Source organism: Sorex fumeus, unplaced genomic scaffold (genome assembly GCF_029834395.1).
Source record: "Sorex fumeus unplaced genomic scaffold, SorFum_2.1 ptg000044l, whole genome shotgun sequence".
NCBI lineage: Eukaryota > Metazoa > Chordata > Mammalia > Eulipotyphla > Soricidae > Sorex > Sorex fumeus.
The window spans coordinates 8,786,097-8,806,860 of record NW_026606101.1 but is presented as its reverse complement, the minus strand read 5'-3'; the positions used below and the strand labels follow the sequence as shown (position 1 = coordinate 8,806,860).

The 20,764-nt window shown below is 48.5% G+C and overlaps 1 protein-coding gene across 1 annotated transcript in view; it reads left to right on the top strand.

Annotated features, from left to right (window-relative positions):
* Nucleotides 1–1,353: 1,353 nt before the first annotated feature.
* The window catches only part of CTNNBL1 (catenin beta like 1), a 186,485-nt gene continuing 167,074 nt past the window's right edge, over nucleotides 1,354–20,764 (top strand). The window contains exon 1 of the mRNA XM_056121215.1: nucleotides 1,354–1,480. Within this exon, the coding sequence (XP_055977190.1) occupies nucleotides 1,451–1,480 (30 nt within the window). The 5' untranslated portion in view covers nucleotides 1,354–1,450. The remainder of the gene's footprint in view (nucleotides 1,481–20,764) is intronic.

Below are 20,764 nucleotides of genomic sequence, written 5' to 3'. Positions count from 1 at the left end.
TAAAAAAAAAAAAAGCACTGCACTGTAGCACTGTCCTCCTGTTGTTCATTGATTTGCTCGAGCGGGCACCAGTAATGTCTCCATTGTGAGACTTCTTGTTACTGTTTTTGGCATATCAAATACGCCACAGGGAGCTTGTCAGGCTCTGCCCTGCAGGTGGGATACTCTTGTAGCTTGCCGGGCTTTCTGAGAGGAATGGAGGCTTTTGGGGAAGCTTCTAATCATCTTTACAGGTGTTTCCAGTCAGGCATATATGCGGGCAGGATACTCTCGGTAGCCTGCCGGGTTCTCTGAGAGCAAGAACTAGACAATAAGAGGTCCAAGCTTCTGGAAGCTTGGTTTTATAGTCTCTGAATGTTGGCCATAGATGGGATTACACGGCAAGGGCAGTAGGTGGGTGTAACTGTCTAGCTACTGGAAGATGGGGGATCTGGGTGGAGGAGGCCCAGTTCAGAACCGAGTAGGCTTGGAGATCTTAGCCCCGAATCCTGCACACCTGGGTTTCTCTGCCAGTTCCTTCATGCGTGAGACTCGTTGAAGCATGTGGAGAGTGGTCTTAGCATGGGTGTGGCTGAGGTCTTCAGCTGCTGAGGCTCTGCTCCGGTGGAGAGGGAAACTCAATCTGGCTCCCTCCAAGGGGCCCCAGTGAGGACAGCCAGGCGCAGAGGCAGGAGACTCTGAAATTATATATATAAATGTATATCGTGGTTTATATATTATATATATTTATATATATTGTGCTGCTTTGTGGTTTGAAGGTGGTATTGTTTCGTGGCGTGGTGATTGGGAGAAATCTCTTCTGCCTCTTCTATTAACATGCCCATTCTGTTCATGAGGGATGTCTTTATTTAATATTTAATAATATATTCTAATATTCCCATTATATGCATAATATCATTTTAACACGTGATTAGTGAACAGCTTGGAAATCCAGTGTGTATTTTATCAACAATTCAGCATAATTCAGTTTGCATCAATCGTATTTCTCACATGCAGCAACTACATGTAGTTAATTGACACAGTACTGGACAGTGCAGTTCTATGGTCTCCCGCCTCCGTTTCCTTATCTGCAAAAACTGGGTTCAGGATGAAGACACGTATCCCGCCTAGCTCAAAGGCAGCACCTGAAAGCACGTGGAAAGCTTCGCGTCCGGTACCGACCCTCTCACGGCGCCGCCCTCCTCCAAGGCTCCGCCCTCCGTCCCGCCCCCTAAGGGCACCGGGCGGAAGAAAATGTCCCAAAACCAGCGCGCTTTACGGCAGCGTCGCTTTTTTACAGCAGTGTGGCTGAGGGCGCCGGGAGCGCACTTACATCTCATTGGCTCTGGGGGGGGGGGGCCCCGCTCTGGGCGCTTTACGGCAGTGTGGCTGGAGCGGCTGCCGAAGGGCCCCCGGACGAGAGCGTGAGTGGAGGGAACGAGAGTTGCCGGTGTCAGACGGGCCTGGAACCATGGACGTGGGCGAACTTCTGAGCTACCAGGTAGAAGGGTCCTGGGGGGAGCCGGGGCCGTCGCTTTCCCAGCGGAGGGCTTGCAGGACCAGAGCCCCTTCCTCTCACCTCCTTTCTTGCCCTTCGCTTCCAGGCCCGCGTCTCCCGAGCTCTCCTGCCACCGGGCGTCCAGCCTCACGTCGCACCTCTCTGCCCCGGGACTCCCCTGGGCCTTCTCCATTCATTCCCTCTCGGGGCCTTTGCTTCCGTCCTCGGCCGCCGGGTCCTCCCTGGCCCCGCGCCGCGGCCCGATCGCTCCCAGCTGCGCGGGAGGCCCTGGCCCCAGCCTGTGTTCCCAGCCGACCCCTTTTTCCCGGGATCGCCCTCCTCCCTGGGGGGTGACTGAGGTGCTGCTGCCGGTGCTGGGGGCCGGGGACACTGGTCTTTCTTGCATCTGAGCCCCCGATCTCTGGATTTTTTTGTTTGAAGTGGGATGAAACTGCTGCTGGCGGGAGGTGTTTGCAGTGAGAACTGGAGTAAGTGCTCAGGACTCGAGTTTAGGTGACCTGGATCCCACCCTACATTCCCTTGTCTTCTTCAGCGTGTCCTTGTCCTAGAGCCTCGCTGACCCAGGAGGGCACACCCAGCACCTAGCGCTGTGGGACACTGGCCCCTGGGCCAATCTGAATGGAGAATTGCTGTAAAAACTATAATGCAACTGGTAGGGCCAGTTTGCCTTACTCTGGGGACGAAGGTTCGTGGGCATGCTATATGGTCCCCTCCAGGTACTGCCAGGAGTAATTCTTGAGTCCAGAGTCAGGAGTAGTCCCCGAACATCGGCTGATGTGGTCCCCAAACAAAATAAAACAAACACCTGCTTCTTGAAACCCGTATGTTCTGGGTTTTGAAGACTCGGTAGGAAAATGTAATTTTCATGTTGCGCCTATCACTTGCATGGTTTACATGATTCCATTAGGAATAAAATATGGAATGAAATATTAAAACCTTTTTTTCCTTATGGCTGGACTATATCCACTGATGCAGGCAACTTCTCACTGAGTGCTCCAAGGTCTTGCTCTGCAGTGCTCAGGGTACCATGTGGTACCCAGGATGGAGCCTGTGGCTCTCGCATACAATGTTGCCTAACCTGGGAGCCTGCCCTGCCCTCTGATAACTTTTTTTTTTTTTGGTTTTGTTTTGTTTTGGGGCCACATCTGGCAATACTCAGGGGTTACTTGTGACTGCACTCAGGGATCATTCCTCATGGTGCTTGGGGGACCACATGGGATGCTGGGGATCAAATCCCGGTCCGCCATGTGCAAGGCAAATGCCCTACCCATTGTACTATCACTCCAGCCCTAACCTTTCTTTTTTTTAATTTGAAGTTTTTATCGGGGGCCTAGGCAACATGACTACAGTAGCGTTAGTGTTTATGGTTTTTTTTTTCTGTACAAAGTTACTGCATCTCCACCACCACTGTTTCCAAGAGTCCCCCTTTCTCCCCCTACCCCCCTTGGGCCACTGTCCTTGTGGTCTGCCTCTTTCTCCCTCTCTTTCCACTGCTGGGGCATCTCAGTTTTGTAATCTTCAGTTTTGTAATCTAAGACCTCAGGTTTGTCATCGTTTGTCATCGTTTGATACTGTCCACTTCCTTCCTGTTTTCCTACATACTCTGTTGACTTGGATAGGTAGCCATTAGCCTTTTTTCATGCGGAAGCTAAAATTACATCGAGGCTGGCCCAATATTTCTGTTGAGCAGCTATGCAATAGAAAATTGGAACTTCAGATCTCTGCTACCCCATGTGGCTTGGAGTCTGTTTTGCTTCTGAATGGTGGCGGAGCATTTATAATGCTTAACCTCTCTCTCCCTTGGTTTCCTCATCTGTAAATGTGGCATTATGGTGTCTACACCATAGCTGGTTATAGATACGTACAACAAGATGTAAAATGGTATGACATGTAAAATGCCATGGATTTTTTTTTTTACTGCCTGTGGGAGTGAATGTTCAGTAGTGTCAGTAATTACGCTTGTGCCACTCAGCCTATGTACAGAGATCTGAGTTGGAACTCTACAGATATCATGGGAAAGAATTTGTAAGCAATGGGATTTAAATTTTTTTTTTATTTTATAAAGTTGTTCACAATATTTTATTACACTTAATATTCAAACACCAATCCCACCACCATTACGCCACATTTTGGGTGTTTCATCCTGAACCCCAATCCCTGCCTCAAAGCATCACCGAAATAATAAATTTCCCTCTAAGGTTTGTTGCCTCCTAATTTATTTGAATCCCATCAAATGTGGTGCGTTACTCTTGGAGTATGGGTAGGGTGTGTCCTATGGAGCATTCACGGCTGTACGGTTCAGAAATAGGTTTGTTTGTGGGTGAGGTTCTTCCCGAGCGTGTGGAGAGTGGCCGTGAGCGTGGCAGCAGTTGAGTTCTGTAGGTTTTTGGCTGCTGGGGCTGGGTGCCTTGGGGTGGGGAGGACTCTCACCTGCTCCCCTCTGGGGCGCCTCAAGTGAAACAGCCTGGTGCTGGGTCCGGTGGCATGGTTATGGCGAGCATCATGTTATGCTCCCTCCGGGAGAGAAGGACATGTGATCTGGATGGTGGCCGAGATTCTGGTGGCAGCCAGGAGTGGCTTATGGGCATGGCTGCTGAGTTGCTGGGAGCAATGGGATTCGTAACCCTGGGAGTTTGGTGGATGGGGTTAGGGCCTGGTGATGCTTAGGGCCACACCTGGTGGTGCTCAGGAATTACTCCTGGCTCTGGGCTCAGGAATCATTCCTTGGGACCATACGTGATGCTGGGAATCAAATTCGGGGCTGTCCAGTGCATGACAAGTACCTTAACCCCCACACTATCTCTCTGACCCAGATTTTGTCCGTCGTCCCCTTCCTGTCTCCCCCTCCCCCCTCCCTCCATCTCCCAACGCAGTTTTTCAGCCACACTTGGCGATGCTCAGGTGTTAGTTACTCGTGGCAGTGCTTGGGGAAACCATATGGGATGCCAGGGTTTGAACTCGGATCTGCTGCCTACAAGACAAGTGCCCTACCTGCTAAGCTGTCACTCTGCCCCGCCCAAGATTTCACTTTTCAAGACAGTCATTGAATGTAAAGGAAGAAAAGAAATAAGAAAGCCGTTGAATGAGTGACTATGCTTTGGGAATTATTAAATGGCTAGCCCGGTAACTCACAGAATATTAAAGGTGGAAGAGGTTCACTCATTTGCTCAATAAACATCTGACTGAACACCTACTGTATAAGACACCCACGTCCACTGAGTACATAACACCGAATAGAACAGACAGGCTTCTCTGTGAACCTTACAGGTTAGTGGGGAAATAATAGGGCGTAAACAGCATGAAATTCAGATGGTGACAAGTGCTTTGAAGGGTCCAGGGTGTATTACAGGCCATGATTTTTGGTATGGTGCTGGCCGCAGGTGACTGCTGAAGACTTAAAATGTGTATTGTTTGAGCTGAGATCTAGTTATAGTAAATACGCACTGAAGTTCCAGGAATTTTTATTTTTGGTTTGAGACCATACCTGGCGGCGCTCGGGCTGCTTCTGATGATGTGCTCTGGACCTCGTGCTGCTCAGGGAGCATGAGTGGTGTAGGATGCAAGGCAAGTGCCTTAACCTCTGTCCTGTCTCTCTGGCCCTGGAGTTCCAAGATTTAAAAGAAGGTAAAAATTATGAAAGCGAAAAATATTTAAGATAGATGAATAATTTTTGTAGTGCAGACATACTAAAATGTTGATACTTAGCATTAAAGAAAATGCGATCAAAATCGGTGTCTATTATTGGTTTTGGGCCACACCTGGTGGTACTCAGGGCTTATTCGTGGCTTTGTGCTTAGGGATCACTCCTGGAGGGGCTTGGAGGTTCATTTATGATGCTGGAGATCAAGCTGGGGTTGGCTGCATGCAAGGCAAGCGCCTTCCCTGCTGTACTCTCTCCATCACCTCTTTTTTTAAGATTTTATTTTTATAAAGTTGTTCACAATAATTTATTACATTCAATATTTCAACATGAATCCCATGGCCATTACACCTTCCCACCACCATTATTTCAAATTTCCACACCCTCCCCCCCAAGCCTGTCCCCAAAGCAGGTCCTCAATAATTTATTTTGTGTTGTTTGTTATGAATAAACCACTAAAAATGATCCCAAAAAGTTTCCTTAGGGGAAAGTGTGTCCATCTCCTCATTTTATTTATTTAGTTTTTTGGGCCACACCTGGTGGTGCTGGGGTTATTGCTGGCTCTGTGCTCAGGGATCATTTCTGGCAATGATTTGGGTACCAGCTGGGGTGCAGGGGATCAAACCCAGGTCAGCTGTGAGCTCAGGCCCTGACTTCATTTTATTTATTTTTTTGGGTCATACCTGGCGACACACAGGGGTTACTCCTGGCTCTGCACTCAGGAATCACCCCTGGCGGTGCTCAGGGGACCATATGAGATGCTGGGAATCGAACCCAGGTTGGCCACGTGCAAGGCAAAAGCCTTACCCACTGTGCTATCGCTCCAGCCCCCTCATTTTATTTTTTTTAACATTTTTTTTTTCTTTTGGTGCTAGGGATCATGTTCAGGGTCTTGTAATATGCAAAGTGATTCATCCCCATCCCTTCACTGTTTATTTATTTTTTTCCCCATTTTAGGCCATACTTGCTGGTGCTCAGAGATTACTCATCTGTCTCTGCATTCAGGGATCACTTCTGATGGGACTTGGGCAACCGTACAGGGTGTTGGGAATCAAACCTAGGTTGGCTGTGTGCAGCAAATGCCATACCTGCTGTACTATCGCTCCAACACCCTCTCCTCCTTCAACCTCCATTAGAATTTTAAACCAAGGGGCAGCAAGATAGATATTGGGGGAGGGAGGGAATGAGGGAATTGTATGTGGACAATCCTATGGGGTCTAAACCGGTACTAACTGCAATCAGCTTTACAGGCTGTCAACTTTGCTATCTGTCCAACCCCATTTTGTTTTGTCTTTTTTTTTTTTCTTTTTGGATCACACCTGGTGATGCCCAGGGGTTACTCCTGGCTCTGCACTCAGGAATTACTCCTGGGGGTACCATATGGGATGCCAGGGATCGAACCCGGGTTGGCTGCGTGCAAGTCAAACAACCTTCCCACTGTATCATCACTATGGTCCCTTCAACCCCCATTTTCTTAAAAGTTTTTTCAAGGCAACTGCAAAGGCAATTAAAGGTGTGTGTGTGTGTGTGTGTGTGTGTGTGTGTGTGTGTTTGTGTTGCGGGAGGCAAGAGGTGGGGGAGATAGTACAGCGAGTAGGGTGCTTGCCTTTCATGTGGCCAACCCAGGTTTGATCCCTGGCACCTCTATGGCCCCTTGAGCCCCACCAGAAGTGATCCCTGAGCGCAGCGCCAGGAGTAACCCCAGCGCACAGCCAGGTGTGGCCCCCAAACAAAACAAAACAAAGTTATGTCTGTGGCTCATTGGTGACTTTCAAGTAGTAGAGGTGGAAGGACCCGAGAAGTTGAGGAGGAGTCCTGATTTGGAAGGGCCGTGGGTTGGAGCAATAGCACAGCAGGTAGGGCATTTGCCTTGCACGTGGCTGACTTGGCCGATCTAGGTTCGATTCCTCCGCCCCTCTCGAAGAGCCCAGCAAGCTACCAAGAGTATCTCGCCCGCACGGCAAGGCCTGGCAAGCTACCCATGACATATTCAATATGCCAAACACAGTAACAACAAGTCTCACGATGGAGATGTTACTGGGCCTGCTCCAGCAAATCGATGAACAATGGGAAGATAGTGACAGTGACAGTCACTGTCAAGAAAGCAGAGAGAAGAGCAAAGCTGTGGACCCAGAGGTAGAAGTAGGGGTGTTACGTTAGAAGACGGCAAAGAGGTTGAGGTCGTGGGACTCGGTGAGTGAGCAGGGAAGGGTCGTGATGAAAATGGAGAGGTGGGCAATTGAGATGCCGCATTGGTCTTCCCTGGGCCATGATAAGGAGTTGGAGTTTCATTGTGAGAGACGTGCTGGGTAACCTCATCCAACTCACCTGTTTATAAAGAAGTGATGCCCACGCTGGTCAGAGGCCTTCCCTGAGGTGGTGGGCCCAGGTCGGAGCAGAGCTGGAAGCGGCTGGAGCTCCTGATTTCCAGCTCTCTTCACTCCCCACATGTGCTGTTCACACAATTTCCGTTTTGTGAGACCAGTGTCCACTTCCTCTACTCTAGAAGATGTACAGTCTGAATCAAAGGGGGTGCTTTTGTGGAAAGTCACCTGAGTCAGTGGGAACAAAAGCTCTTTGAAGATCGTAACATTGTATCGGTAGGAAGGATGCATGTGTAACCTGCATCTTTTCTGAAACCCATTTAAAGCAGAAGGGTGACCCTGTGTTGGTGAGGGCACTGAGGTACTGAACAGTGTTTACCCTTGAATTGAACTTTTTTTTTTTTTTTGTGGTGGTGCTCAGGGCCTACTCCTGATTCTGTGCTTAGGGGTCCCTCCTGGCAAGGCTCATGGACCAGATGTGGTGCTTGGTCTTGAACCTGTGTCAGCAGTTGCCAGGCAGGTGCTGTTCTGTGGCTCTGTCCCCTTGACCTGAAGGAACTTTTTTTTGCTTGTTTGTGGGACATACCTGATGATGCCCGGGGGTTCCTCCTGGCTCTGCACTCAGGAATTACTCCTGGCGGTGCTCTGGGACCATATGGGATGCCGGGAATCGAACCCAAGTCAGCTGCATGCAAGGCAAGCACCCTACCCACTGTACTATCCTTGGTTCCTAGCTGGAGGAACTCTTTTTTTTTTTTGTATGTTGGAGTACTGCTATTTATTCAGCCACTGATTAGCTGATTGAATTGGGCATGAACTCCACAGTTGGAGGAACTCTTAACCTTTGGGCTCTGCCTGCTGCCTGTTGGGCCAGGCGCTGGACTGAGGTCCTTGCAGATCAGCGAACCCTCCCAGGCGTAGCTTAAGGAATGGATCTCGGTCTCCAGAAAGCAGATACTGACCGAGACCAAACAGTCAGGAAAGAACAGAACCAGCCCCAAAACCCGCCGAATACCCATATTTGGTTTTCTGATTTTTTTTTTCCTGGCGGTCGGGGGATGTCTCAGCTCCAGTAGGCTGTGTGGGCTTGGTGGCTCATTGCTTGAGTGGTGGGGTGCAACTTTGGTGCTGCTGGTGGGGGTGAGGGCACCGGGGTTTCCTTGCGGTGCTCAGGGGAAAAGTCAGCCCTCACACAGGCAAGGCAGGAGCTCTCCCCCCAGCTACATGCCCCAGTCCCTCCCCCCACTCCCCACTTTTTATTTTCCCATGTCAGGGATCAAACCTGGGTCTCCTGCATGCAAGACACGTGCTTTATCACTGAGCCACGTCCCCGACCCTTGCAGATCATGAAATACAGGACACACGAGAAGAATCCAGGACCTGTAGCGGCAGCATTGGTAGTCGTCCTTTGCAGAGTGAGCTCAGCCTGGCTCGTTCTGACTGCTTCCCAGGGTCGCATGGGAACGAATTGGTTTGATTTGCACATCCCCATGCCCAAAGTTTGGCTCCGTAAGTCTCCCGTGGGTCCTTAAAAAGTGCATTTCTAATGAGATCCCAGGCAGGGCGGCAGTTGCTGGTCAGGAATGCTACTTGGCCCTCCTTGGCCTCTGCCCTCCTTTGATAATTCCCCCCCCCCCCCCCCCCCCGCGAAGACTCTTTCCTTCCCATGGCCTTTCCTTTGCCGGTTTTTCTGAGCTTGTTAAATTCCCCCTTACCCCCCCACCCCCGCCATCCAAGATATTGAGAGCAAAGCACATAATCTTTCTGGGCCTCAGTTTCCTCACATGCCTAATGAGGGGATTAAATAAGTCTGCTCAGAGGCCCTCTGAGCTCTAAAACTCTGTGCTATTAATTATTTAGGCCAAGAGCTTCAGCGCGCTCAGGGATCAAAAAGCTTGGTGTTGTAGAAAGAATTGGGGCTGAAGATCCTGAAGATTTGAGTTTTAATCCTCCTTTTATCATGACTTACGTGAGTGACTTAGGCAGGACTAGTTACTTGCCCTCACTGAGCGTCATTTTCTAAAAATTTATTTTTTTTGTGACTTTTTTTTTTTTATCGTGTCAAACGAAGTGCCGGGCTGTATGGCTTTTGGTTCTTTCCTCACATTCAGAGACTAAGTCAGGTAAGTAATGAAAGTAGATAATGTCTCGGAGTCCTTTTTAAGGAGTATTGAACACTTTTTTTTAATTAAAAATTTTTTTAATTGAATTTCCGTGGCATAGACCATTATTACAAAGCTGTTCATAATTGGGTTTCAATCGTACAATGATCTAGCATCCAACCTTCCACCAGTGTACATTTCCCACCACCAGTGTCCCCTATTTCCCCACCACCATCCCCCAACACCCCACCCCACACCCCCTGCCTCCCTCTATGGGAGGCACTTTCCTTCTTGCTTTCTCTCCTTTTCATTTTGTGCATTATTTCCTTTTATGGGTAGGGTGTTTGCCTTGCATGCGGCCGACCTGGCTGACCTGAGTTCGATTCCTCCACCCGTCTCAGAGAGCCTGGCAAGCTACTTAGAGTACCTCGCCCACACAGCAAAGCCTGGCAAGCTCCCTGTGACATATTTTATATGCCAAAAACAGTAACAACAAAGTCTCACAATGGAGGCATTACTGGACCCGCTTGAGCAAATTGATGAACAAAAGGAGGACAGTGCTACAGCGCTTCCTTTTGTGCTAAGAGGTCATGGTGTTTGTTCAGGACATTCGGTATTTTTATTGGGATGGTAAGGCGGGAGTAGCTTTTCAGTTGGTTGGCTGCTTTGGGGTGTGGATGTTACTGCCGAGGGTTCTGGAAGTACAGGGAGGTGGGGGGAGGTAGCCTATCCTGACCCCAAGAAAGCCTGGAGATTTCAGTCACAAAACCTGCATACCTGAATTTTCGGCAGATTACATCTTGGTGAGGTCTGTTCCTGAGACAGTGGAGTCAGGCAGGGGGTAGCATTGTAGCACTGTCCTCCCATTTTTCGATTTGCTCGAGCGGGCCCAGTAACATGTTGAGACTTGTTACTGTGTTTGGCATATCAAATACGTCATGGGTAGCTTGCCAGGCTTTGCCGTGTGGGCGAGATACTCTCAGTAGCTTGCTGGGCTCTCCGAGAGGGGTGGAGGAATTGAACTCGGGTCGGCCATATCGGCCACCTGCAAGGCAAACAAATGCCCTACCCGCTATGCTATCACCCTAGCCCAGGGGATATGGTGGCAATTTTGGATTGCGGAAGCAAGTGGCTGTGGGGTGCTCTGCTTGGACGGGCCCTTGGCCAACCCCCCTACCCCCTCTCATTTACCCCCAGTCTGTTCAGCCATGTGTGGGTCCGAGATTAACTGCGGTTTTTGATCTCTTTTGAGATTTATTTATGGGTCTCAGAAATAAGACAAATAAGCTTATTTCAGAGCTTGTATAACTGAGCTGGATATAGCTATTGTGATCTGGCTCCCACATACCTAACTTTTGGCCATTTAGATTATTGGTAAACTTGGCCCCAAGTTGTTGGGTCCAGCCAAAGGCACAGCAGCAATTTTTGGTATCAGGAAGTCTGCAGGCTGATGCTCTTACCCTGCAGATACAGGTTGACCTGCTGGCGGCACCATACCCCCGAACATTTTCTTTTTTCTTTTTCTCTATTTTGGGCCACACCTGGTGGTGCTCAGGGATTCCTCCTGGCTCTGTATTCAGGAATTGCTCCTCGAGGTGCTCAGGGGACCCTCTGGGATGCCCAGGGATCAAACCTGGGTTGGCTGCGTGCAAACAAACGCCCTACCTTAACTGCTGTTCTATCGCTCCGGCCCCCAGTATCAAACACTTTCTAGGTGCTTAACTAAATTTTGTGTTGCTGGGGGAGGGTGTTGATGGGGGTGGATGGGTGGGAGGTGGGTGGAACATTCCAACTTTCTGCCAAGACGGTTTCTTCTAATAACAGAGTTAAGCAGCACGCTCCCCACGCGTGCCTTCTCCCCTGGACGTCCGTTAGCTGTTCACTGGAGGAGGCAGGAGGATTGTGCTGTGGACAGGAAGTGGTGGGCAAAGCCTGGGAAGAGGAAACCAGTTACGTCCCCAGTATGGAAATGTACCTTATGAGGCCTTCGGGCTTCGACATCTCATCACACCCGCGTGCCCAGCAATTCCATGGTGCAGTTCCCACCACCGTGGCGCGTGTGTGAACTCTGGGCCATTCTCATTAATACTCATTCCACAGGCGTCGGGGGAAAGTTCTGACTTCCCAAGTCTTGTAATAAAGAATTCGCTTTTAGTGCAGTGTGGCTCAGAGGGAAATGACTCGCTTTGTGACACTGGAAGTAGATTGGGGTCAGAGACCCGAGGTTGGGGCAGTCGTGCAGACACCCACGTCTCGTCGCCGATCAGTGATATCAGAGCCTTTTCCTAGCTGGCTGGCGCTTTACAATCTTGTCCCCAGCCTTTTCTTTCTTTCTTTTAAGATAAAAAAAATAAAAATAAAAAAGAGAGGAGGAAAACAACTCTTCTAATCCAGTATTTTTACATTCCCACAGTCTATACTGTCTTTTGCAGAGCTGGAATCGTGTACTGTTTGCGTTCTGGTTTCATTATAACGCTTCCAGACATGCTTTGTGTGGCTGTATAACTTTCAGGTTGTTTTAATGTTTGTATGTAGAATATGGAATATGGTTGTTACCCCCCCCCCCAAAGTTATAAACTGTCCTTAAATTGCTCCTGAATGAGTAGTTGGTGGCGACCGGAGAGATGATAGGGGTGGTTAGGCACTTGGATGCAGCATACCCTCATTCGAACCCTGGCACTGCATATGGTGCCCTGAGCCCTGGCAGGTGGGATCCCCAAGCACCAAGTCAGGAGGAAGCCCTGAGCACAGCTGAGGGTGGCCCACAAGCGAACACACACACCTAAGCCCCACTCCCCCTCCCCGCCTGAATTATCTAGGTGATTGCCAGGCTTTGGCCCACAGTAAGTGTCCTGCCCGCTCCTCCTTCCCTGAGCTGTGTGCGGGGGAGGCTGCTTTGGCTTCTGTGGTGTGTGCACCTGTGCCCAGGGGGGGTCCTGCTCTCCACCTGCAGCCCGAGGACCATGTGGTTCTTGGGCTTCTTGCTGGCGGCTGTTGTGGGGCTTCCGTCTGTGCTGAGAGGGGCCATAGTCCTGGGCTAGGGGGGTTCACAGCCCTTTGTGGTGCTGATGGCCCCTGGACATTGCTCACGGTGCTGGAGATTGCTGGCTGCCGGGCTGGAATCGCGGGGCTGCCAGAACCATACGAGGTGCCCATCGGGCGACCCAAGAATTACGGAGGAGAGTTCAGCAGCATTGGGGGAACAGATTGAGAAAAGGCTGCGGGGCCTGAGGAGATGGGCTTAATCTCCTTGGAAAGAGCCCCAAGGGATGGCTGGGGTTTGGTTCCGGTCGTTGAGGAGGGAGCTCAGTTCCAGCACTGAGTGAAAAAGGATTCCTTGGATGGGGATGGGAACCCAGGAGAGTCATTGTGGACCAGGATCAGTGACAACCGAAGGAGTGAAATATTGGGAGGCAGGAGTTGGCGGGTGGGGTCTCCTGAGTGGCACCTGTGTCCAGCAGTGGTGGTAGCGGCCACGTAGAATGAGCCGTGATCAGTTCCTGTGCTACCAGCAGTTACATGTTCCGATTTTACCACAAAATTGATAATATGGGTCGTCATCATTAAAACCTTCCGCTTTTATCCACTTGTATATGAAAAAATTTGTCTCCCATTGTATATAAAATGTTTGTTCATTTGCTCTAATAGTCACAACCCCTTGTATTATTATTATCATTATTATTATTATTATTATTGTTATTATTGACTTTCTTTTTAAAATTTGAATTTTGATATAGTTTGGATAAGATCATCGCACGAGTGTTAAAATACATGGCATTGATGTAGAAAGTGACTACACCTCCCCATCAAAGTACCCACAGTGCCTGTCAGCTCTTTCTTAAGGTAGTAGCTGTATTTAGTAATCAGTTCACACTGTTCTGCTTTTGAGGGTGCGTGTATGAAACACACCAGTTTTATCCTGTTTTAATGGATAAAACATGCCCATCCATAACCCTGGGAGTATTAAACTACTCATGATGTCGTTTCATAGCATCCTAAAGCAGGCTTTATCTTTTTTTTTTTTTTCATGGCAGTTCAGTGTATGTTTGAGTTACCTTTTGTTCATACCGGGACGATGCGCAGATTCCCGTCTTGGGTGTTTTCTGTTTTGTCCCATGAGTGATTTTTGTTGTTGTTGTCGATTCCATTCCTATGCAGCCTTCTCTCCCTGTCTCTTCCCCGTGGCACACTCATCTCGTTCCCATGGGACATGCTCTCTTTGTGCTCCTTCTTGTCCACCAGTTCTCACACTTAGAGGCGGGACCTGGCACTCAGCTTGTCCCGCCCACGCTGACTCCTCACAGGTAGAAGTTTGGTGATGGAGTGAATGAACCGCTACTGCTTTCAAGGTGCTCTCAGTTGATTCTGCGTTGGGGAAGCTTTGCTTTGCTTTCGTTTTGGAGCCATGCCTGGCGGTGCTCAGTGCTGACTACTGGCTCTGTGCCCAGGGATCACTCCTGACGGTGCTCTGGGACCATATGGGGTGCCGGGAGTCAAGCCGGGGTCTGCATGTCTCTTGCCTTAACCCACATACTGTCTCTCTGGCCCTTGGGAAGTTTCATTCCAATAACTTGTTTGCTTACTGGCTTATATCTCATTGCTTTCATTTTAGGTCTCCGTGTATTTTTGATCAGATACTTAATTTTTTTTTTTTTTTTTGTGGTGATGGTGGTTTCCTGGGATTGCACTGGTAGTTGGTGGGGATCAAACCCATAGCCTCACTTACTAAGTGTAGCTTCCTCTGAACCACACCCCGCCCCCTATCTTCCATCTTTATCATGTGGTGCCGCTCTTGTTACAAAATCTACACTTTATTAAAGGGTTTTTGAACTAATTTTTAAACTTACAGAAAATTTGCAAAAGATAGTAAAGACAGTCTCTGTATATAACTCATCCGGCTTCCCCGAAGGTTAACATATATGACCTTAATGCACTAATAACAGGAACCAAAAATAGGGAATTAACATTCAGACACTTGTCACTAAACCGTGGGCCTACTCCAGACACCACTTTCCTCCACAGTTGTTCGCTTTTCTGTTTCAGGATCCCACAGTGCTCATAATTGTCACGTTTCCATGTCTTCTGCGCTCTGGACACTTTTGAAGAGTGCCTGCCCGCCTTCATTCCTTCCTTCCTTCATCCCCCACCACCCCACCTCCCCCATCATAGATTCATGATTTTTTTCATGCATTTTTTTTCTTTTTAATGTAGGCGTACTGCTATTTATTCAGCATGCATTTTTTTTTAAGTTAAAAAAAAAATGTCCCCCTTGTTTTTAGGCTAAGTCCAGCTATGCTCAGGACTTATTCCTGGCTCTGCATTTAGGGATCACTCCTGGCAGGCTCAGGGGACCCTAGATGGGTGCCAAGGATCGCGTGTGGGTCAGCTGCATGCAAGGCAAACACCCTCCCTGCTATACTATCACTCCGACCTTAATGAAGCATGCATTCCTTTCTTTTTCTATTTTAAAATTTAAAAATTTTTTAATTTATCAGTGAGATACACAGTGTTGTGATTGGATTTCAGTCATCATGTTCCAACACCCGTTCCTTCACCAGTATACATTTCCCATTACCTATGTCCCCAGTTTTCCTCCTGTTAACCCCCTGGCTCCTAGCACTCCTCTATGGCAGGCACTTCTCTCTCTCTGTCTCTCTCTGTCTCTCTCTCTCTCTGTCTCTCTCTCTCCCACCTCCCCGCTCCCCCCATTTTGGGCATTATGGTTTGCAATACAGACACTGAAAGTTATCATGCATATCCCTTTACCTACTTTCAACACTCAAGTTTTTGTTCTGAGTGATCATTTCCAACTATTATTTCCTGCATTCTCGAAGGTTTCCACTGCCCCCATGCCCAAAATGACCTTGAGCCTCTTTATTCTTGACCCTTGCTAGAGTTTGATTCTGCAATCAGCCCTGTTGCTAAATCTTAGAAGAACGTCCCCAAATTTCTGTTGGTGACTCTCAGCACACCAGCCCCGATTCGGAGCTGGTCCACACATTCGATGCGTCTGCCGGAATGTTCTCGTCCCACATGCGTCTCATTATTTCTTCACCTGCTCTCCCATGTCCTGCTTTTATCACCTCCCCCACCAAATCTGTGTTAGCCTAGGGCATCACTGTTCCAGTCTTGAAAGAAACCTTGGAGCCATTTTTCAAAGATGTCAGACTCCCAGATGGAAGTCCCGGTTCCTTTCTCCGGATCTCACAAACTCTGAGCAGTGGGCTTGCGCCTCTCTGCGGTCTGCACATCATTGCCACGGCTCCTGCTTGCATGGAGCTTGCCATCAAAGGGGGGCTTCCCACAGATGAGACAACGGACCCTGGTACAGAGTGGCGAAGCTGTGCAAAAGGCTGGCCAGGCTTTGTAGAGTAAGGATCTTCCCGTCTTTCTCTGGACCTTGGCCACCACTTTTTTTTTTTTTTTTTTTTTTTTGCTTTTTGGGTCACACCTGGTGATGCACAGGGGTTTCTCCTGGCTCTGCACTCAGGAATTACTCCAGCTGGAGCTCAGGGGACAATGTGGGATGCTGGGAATCAAACCCGGGTCAGCTGTGTGCAGAGCAAACACCCTCCTCACTGTGCATCGCTCCAGCCCCCTCAGCCGCCACCTTTATTCCAAGTGGCCTTTGACTTGGCTTGGCTTTCAACGTAGGTGGGTCCCCACTGGCAAATGAGTATGGGTTTGTTTTCTGCCCCACGGGGCCTGCCAGGGGACCAGCCTGCAGTGCACTCAGTTCCCTCGGAGGTGGATCTCTGTTTCAGAGGTCAGGCTTGTGGTCAGGACCTGGAGGAAGACAGCGTAGCTTTTGGCCGTTGCTTCCTCGGTGTCATTGTTTAATTAGAGGGGTTGACTTCTACAGCATGACCGGTCGAGATGTTTTTATAAAGAGATGGTTCAAAACAGCTTGTCAGCACAAGCTGACGGAGAAAATCCCTCCCAGCGTGTGCCCTTCTGAGCGTACCCATTAGGCGTCGGGTGGAGTGGATGGGCATGAACGCTGGGCTAGAGTGTGTGTGTGTTTGAGTGCTGGCTGGCGTGTGGTGTGACCGCGGGTCAGCTCATCAACCTCTTTAAGCCTCAGGCCTTCATCTCTAAAATGCAGATTTTTAAATTGTGTTTCTCCTGGCCCTGTCATCTTTTTAAATAGTCTCCGTTTTATCATCTGCTTAAAAAACAACAACAACAAAAAACAAACAGGGTTACATGAGATAGTGCCAGGTAGTCTAGTATTCAACATGTAGAAAGTGCCCTGTATATCTTAGCTGATAGGTCTTTTTCTTTTTCTTTTTTTATTATAATATAGACAGTTCGTGTGCTACAGCAAAAGAAAAGATGTTTTTTCAAGGTCACTGGTTCCTTGGAGATGCAGGTTTAGAAGGCTCTACCTTACAGCAGTTCTTCAGCTGAACATGCCCCTGGACAGAAATGCCCTGATCCCAGCCTCGGTCAAGTGGCAGATACCAGGAATGGTGACCCAACCCCGGGCTGGTCACTCAGTTAGCTCCGCCTTCTGCTTTTCTTAAGGAGGAGGGAGGGGCGTCTCATTTACAAATCACTTCCTTTTACCTGTCCTGAGGAAGTAAGTGGTTGGTTTTGATCTGAGGCTAAAATAGTTGTAGAGAAACTGGCATTCAGAGAATGTGTAGCAGGAATCTTTACTTTCTCCTTGGTTTGTCATTCTGTTTTATTGATTTGTTTTGGTTTTGGGGTCATACTTGGCGATGCTCAGGGGTTACCCTGGCTCTGCACTCAGGAATTACTCTTGGTGGTGCTCTGTGGACCATCTGGGATACCAGGGATCGAATGCGGGTTGGTGGCAGACAAGGCAGGCACCCTCCCCACTGTACTGTCTCTCTAATCCCTGCCAGTTTATGTAAGTTCCGCTTCTTCCCTGCTACGAGAAAGAAATTCTCTGTATTATGGTTGGTATTTGGAACAGGTCAGAGCCTGGCAAGCTTCCTGTGGCATATTCGATATGCCAAAAACAGTAACAATAGCGGGTCTCATTCCCCTGACCCTGAAAGAGCCTCCAATATGGCAGCGTTGGGAAAGACGAGTAAGGAGAGGCTGCTAAAATCTCAGGGCTGGGACGAATGGAGACCTTACTGGTGCCTGCTCGAGTAAATCGATGAACAATAGGATTATAGTGGTATAGTGATACAGTGATTTGGAGCAGGGGTATCTGAGAATGCTGTCGTCATGAATTTATGTGGAAAAATCTTTATCATTCCCTGACCCCCCAAATTACCTTCTAAATGTCCTACCAAATAGAAATGTTATACTCTTTCTTTCTTTGTTTTTTTTTTTTTTTGAACACACCCAGTGATGCTCAGGGGTTACTCCTGACTCTGCACTCAGGAATTACTCCTGGCGGTGCTTGGGAGACCTTATGGGATGATGCCAGGGATTGAAGCCGGGTTGGCCTCATACAAAACTGTACTATTGCTCCAAGCGCAGGAATGTTATCCTTCTAAATAGTGGGTAGCAGGAAACCCGAGCTTCTGCAGGGTAGTACTGAACCGGATTCTTCTCCATAGAGTTCCAGGAAGGAATGAGCTGAAACTATGTTAGCATAAACTTTGGAACCCTGGTTCCACTCCAGGTTCTTCAATGGAAATTAGGTTGTCTGGGAAAGATCTGGGGAGGTTACTAGACCCAGCACTTTGATCTTAGCTTAGGGGTGCAGTTGTCTGTAAGCATGGACTTTTTTTGGCACAGTAGACTTGCTCCCTGGCAGCCTCCCATCTTGACTAGACGGAGGATGGTTTGAGATGGAGCAGAGTGCTCTCAGTGTGCTACCCCCATTCGAAAGGTGGATGTGATTGATGGTGGAACCAGTGTTCAACACTGTCTATGCGCTCATTCGGTTCATTCTTCAAATTGGGGATTGGTTCATGTATATATAATGTTTAAATACCTCCACCCCTCAGTTAAGAGCAATCAAGTTTAAAATTACTTTTGGAATCTTCAGTGGCTTTAAACATTAGCAGCACGTCAGTCCTTTTCTCTGCTGCGGTATCAGGTTGGAATGATATATTCCACCCCCCACCCCCCAGCCCCAGCTTTGGATTTAAAAAAAAAGTTCTCTGGTTCTGGGGCTGTAGAGTACTTACTTCACACATGTGAGACCTCGTGTTTGCTCCCTGGCACCAAAAACAAAAGGAGAAAACAAAATAATTATAGGTACATTTGTCATATTATCTGGTTAATCATTATCCACACTGACTGTTGCTAGCATCTCGATGGTAAAAAAGAAACGAGCATATTGAGATGACATGATCATTAGCAAAAACAAGCTGAGAGGTGGGGGCTTGGCTGGGAGTAAACTGAGTTGTGCTGGGGAAGGTGGAGATGCTGGGGATGGGACACTGATGTTGCCCTTGGCAGATTTGAGGCGGTAGAAATCCAGAAGGCAGCCCCCTCCCCTGCTCCCACCACACACACACTCTCCATTTTTTTTTTTTGCCTCTCAGTGCTCAGCGGTCCCACGGGTGATTCTCAGTCTTCAGGCCTGTGGTTCAGAGCAAGGGTCCGAGGATGCCACACTGCTCAGGCCCTGCAGCCCCACAGGTACCTGGGCTACCCTGGCCTCCAGGGCTACACCCAGTGATGCTCAGGGACCATATGATGCCAGGGGTTAAACATGCGTCAGGCACTTGCTCAGTTGTCACCCTAATTGTTGTACTGTCTACTGACCCCCTGCCTACTTTTAAAATAAGTGTGTGTGTGTGTGTGTGTGTGTGTGTGTGTGTGTGTGTTTGGGCCACACCTGGTGGTGCGCTCTGCTGAGACTGTGGTGCTGTACATGGTGGTGGGGATTGACCCAGGTCGGCTGTGCACAAGGCGAACGCCCTACCCACTGTACTATTGCTCCGGCCCTCTTACTGTTATTTTGGTGTTCAGTATCATTCCTTAACGTGTGACCCATGGAATTTTATCTAGCCTTTGAGACCCTCATGAAATGCAGAGGGTGGATTAGTATTCTTGGTCATCCTTGAATAAGACTTCCGGGTTCTTCTGTTGGATACCGATGACCATGGGGTTCTACAAATCACATTTGTTTTTTGTTTTCCGCCGAGTGTTTCCTTTAGCAGCTCTTTGTCCCCCATTAGCATTCTGGGAACTGGAGAACATCTGAGCAATGACTGTTGTCCGTTAACGATGAGTCTTTGGGGGAGAAGGCAGTACTCACAGTCGAGGCTGGTCTTGTCTTTCCTTGGCATGCCTTTTTCCGCCAACGCTGTTTATCTTTCAGGGGGCAGTTATATACCTGTCTGCTTTCTGCTGTCTCTACTTAAGCTCATCTTATACCCAAATTCATATACCCGCCCTCCCGTGAAATCTATATTATAATTCCCTGACACCCTGTGTGCTTTTTCCTGACGGAGTCTTACTTTTGGCCACAGTTCTTTTTTTCTTTCCTTTCTGTATTATTTTTTTCCTTAAATTTTTAAAAAATCGAACCGCTGTGAATTACAAAGTCACAAAGATATTTGTGATTGAGTTTCAGGTGTGTATTGTTCCAACACCCATCTCTTCATCAGTGCCCACTGTCCCTCCACCAGCTTCCCCAGTTTCCCTCCCATTCTCCAGCCTGACTCTATGGCTGGCACTTTTCCCCTCCCTGGTTGTCCTAGAGTGCCCTTCCTTAATTTATCCCCCCCCCCCCCACCCTGTTCCAGTGCCAAGCTTCCTATTGAAAACCAGTTCTCTTGCTCTTCATTTCTATTGATATTTCATTTCTATTGATATTCCCCAAAAGGTTTCTTTCTGTCTCACGTGTGAGAAAGATCATTCTGAGTCTGTCCTTCCCCCTCTTGCTGATTTTACTGAACATGATAATCTCCAGATCCGTCCATGTTACAGCAAATTACATGACTTTATCTTTTTTTTTTTTTTAAAGGCTGTGTAATATTCTGTTGTGGGTATGGACCATGGTTTCTTTATCTAGTCATCTGTCCGTGGCATTTGGGTTGTTTCCATACGTTGGTTATTGTATATAGAACTGCAGTGACCTTGGAAGTGTGGATGTCTTTTCGAATTTAAGCTTTTGGGCCCTTGCGGGTATATTCCCAGGAGAGGAATTGCTGCGTCATATGGAAGCTCCATTCCTGCTATTATGAGGAATGTCCATACAGCTTTCCAGAAAGGCTGGACCTGTCGACATTCCCTCCAGCAGTGAATGAAGGTCCGTTTC